The sequence below is a fragment of the Podarcis bocagei genome (assembly GCF_964188305.1).
Source record: "Podarcis bocagei genome assembly, chromosome: 8".
NCBI lineage: Eukaryota > Metazoa > Chordata > Lepidosauria > Squamata > Lacertidae > Podarcis > Podarcis bocagei.
This window is the reverse complement of record NC_138133.1, coordinates 93,717,756-93,719,873: the sequence shown is the minus strand read 5'-3', so window position 1 is coordinate 93,719,873 and position 2,118 is coordinate 93,717,756. Positions and strand designations below refer to the sequence as shown.

Here is a 2,118-nt window from a genome sequence, read left to right as displayed (position 1 = left end):
AATAAAGCGAGATGACATATAACACCGGTCTTGAAAGACTTACATTGGCTCCCAGTACGTTTCCGAGCACAATTCAAAGTGTTGGTGCTGACCTTTAAAGCCCTAAACGGCCTCGGTCCAGTATACCTGAAGGAGCGTCTCCACCTCCATCGTTCTACCCGGACACTGAGGTCCAGCACCGAGGGCCTTCTGGCGGTTCCCTCATTGCGAGAAGCCAAGTTACAGGGAACCAGGCAGAGGGCCTTCTCGGTAGTGGCGCCCTCCCTGTGGAATGCCCTCCCACCAGATGTCAAAGAGAACAACAACTACCAGACTTTTAGAAGACATCTGAAGGCAGCCCTGTTTAGGGAAGCTTTTAATGTTTGATGTACCATAGTATTTTAATATTCTTTTGGAAGCCGCCCAGAGTGGCTGGGGAAACCCAGCCAGATGGGCGGGGTATAAATAATAAATTATTATTATTATTATTATTATGAGCGCCGCAACCCCAGAGTCGGCCACGACTGGACCTAATGGTCAGGGGTCCCTTTACCTTTACTTAAGATTGTTCTTGGTATTAGCATACATACGAAAGCTAATACCAAGAAAAAGGGAGTTTCTAAGGTGCTACTGGACTATTTTTTAAAAAAAAATAAAATATTTCCTTTGCAGAGGTACACTGCCCCTCACCGTGGACGCTCAGTTTAGCCACGGAGAGACCTTAAAAAGGTAAAGGTAAAGGTACCCCTGCCCGTTCGGGCCAGTTTTGACAGACTCTAGGGTTGTGCGCTCATCTCACTCTATAGGACGGAAAGACCTTAGGATAGAGGAAATCGGGGCCGGCCCCAGGCTGCTGCGGAACTTCGAGATTGAGTTCGGCTGCTTTGAAGTGGTTCCTCCAGGTCGCAAAGACGCAGCCGCGTTAGCCTCGCCAGCCTCCGCACGCCGGGGGTGCGGCGGAACAGAAGCGGCGTTCCCGGGCTTGCCTGGAGCCCAGCCAGCTGATGGTAGTAGTTGGCGCCCCTTCCCTGTAACAGCCTGCAGGCGTGGCCCCTATCCCTCCCCTCCAGGAGGTGCCCAGAGGCGGCGCTGATGGACGGAGAGCCCCTGGAGACAGAGGGAGAGGCCCCAGGTGGGCGGGGCGCCCCTGATAAAAGGGCCGCGCGCGCTCCGACGGCACCCGAGACTTTGAGCTGCCAAGATGACCAGCGACGACAAGAGCCAGTTGATGTATGTTCGGAGCCTGCTCCAGTTCCAGGCCGGGGACATCAGCGCCCAGGCCATCATCAGGTAAGCCCAGCCCGTCGGGCAGGGACCCTCTCCCGGGGACGAGGCCGCGGGCCGGGCCGGAGTCGGACCCTCGTCTTCCTGCTCCTCTCCTCCTCTTCCCGCAGGATGTTCGCGGCGTCCCCCACCACTAAGACCTACTTCATGCACATCGACATCGCCCCCGGCGCCTTCGACAAGCTCAGCGACCTGGAAGCCCAGAAGCTGCGCGTGGAGCCCGTCAACTTCGCGGTGAGTCGCCCTCGCTCCCCGTCGGGGCACCGAGCGGGCAGGCAGGCTGGATCCCGGCTTAGCTCCGCCCGAGGCCCCGTCTAACGCTCCCCCTCCGCCTCTCCCGCAGCTGCTGGGCCGCTGAATCCTGGTGGCCATCGCCGCCAGCCACCCGGGGCTCCTCAAGGCCAGCACCCTCGTCTCCATGGACAAGTTCCTGGGCCGCGTCGACGTCGTGCTGACCTCCAAGTACCGCTAGCCCCCCAGAAGCCCAGGCCCGCCGCAGAGAATCCGCCTCGACGCCGCCCCGCGACCCCAAACACCCCAATAAACCCGCTCTTGACTCTCCCTGATCTCTCGCGTCTTCTTGGGCTGAACTGGAGGCGGGCGGGAAGAAGGGAGACGGGGACCCCAGGGGCCTGGACGGCTCTGGCGAGGGAGACCCAGTCCCGCGGGATAGTCCCTACCTTGGCGCTCCTTGAACCCGGGGCCCTTGGACCGAGTCGCCTGCTAGCTGGGGACCCTGAAAGAACCGCAGGCACGCGTGGCCTTTGCCGGACGGGGGCGCAGAGTCCGGCTCAGTCCAGCCCGAAAGCCCCGAGAACCACAGCTGCCAGCCCGTGTATGCAATACGGCCGGGGG

The 2,118-nt window shown here is 60.1% G+C and overlaps 1 protein-coding gene across 2 annotated transcripts; it reads left to right on the top strand.

The window, feature by feature from the left end:
* Positions 1-697: 697 nt before the first annotated feature.
* Positions 698-1,829, top strand: LOC308592593 (hemoglobin subunit alpha-A-like). 2 transcript variants are annotated; one of them, XM_081204142.1, is made up of 3 exons: positions 718-1,269; positions 1,374-1,497; positions 1,607-1,829. In XM_081204142.1, exons 1-3 carry the CDS (start codon positions 1,181-1,183, stop codon positions 1,619-1,621), a joined length of 228 nt encoding a protein of 75 aa, XP_081060268.1. In that variant the 5' UTR covers positions 718-1,180; the 3' UTR covers positions 1,622-1,829. The 2 variants fall into 2 exon arrangements, with proteins under 2 accessions (XP_081060267.1, XP_081060268.1); XM_081204141.1 differs by having other exon boundaries at positions 698-1,497.
* The last annotated feature ends 289 nt before the right edge of the window (positions 1,830-2,118 follow it).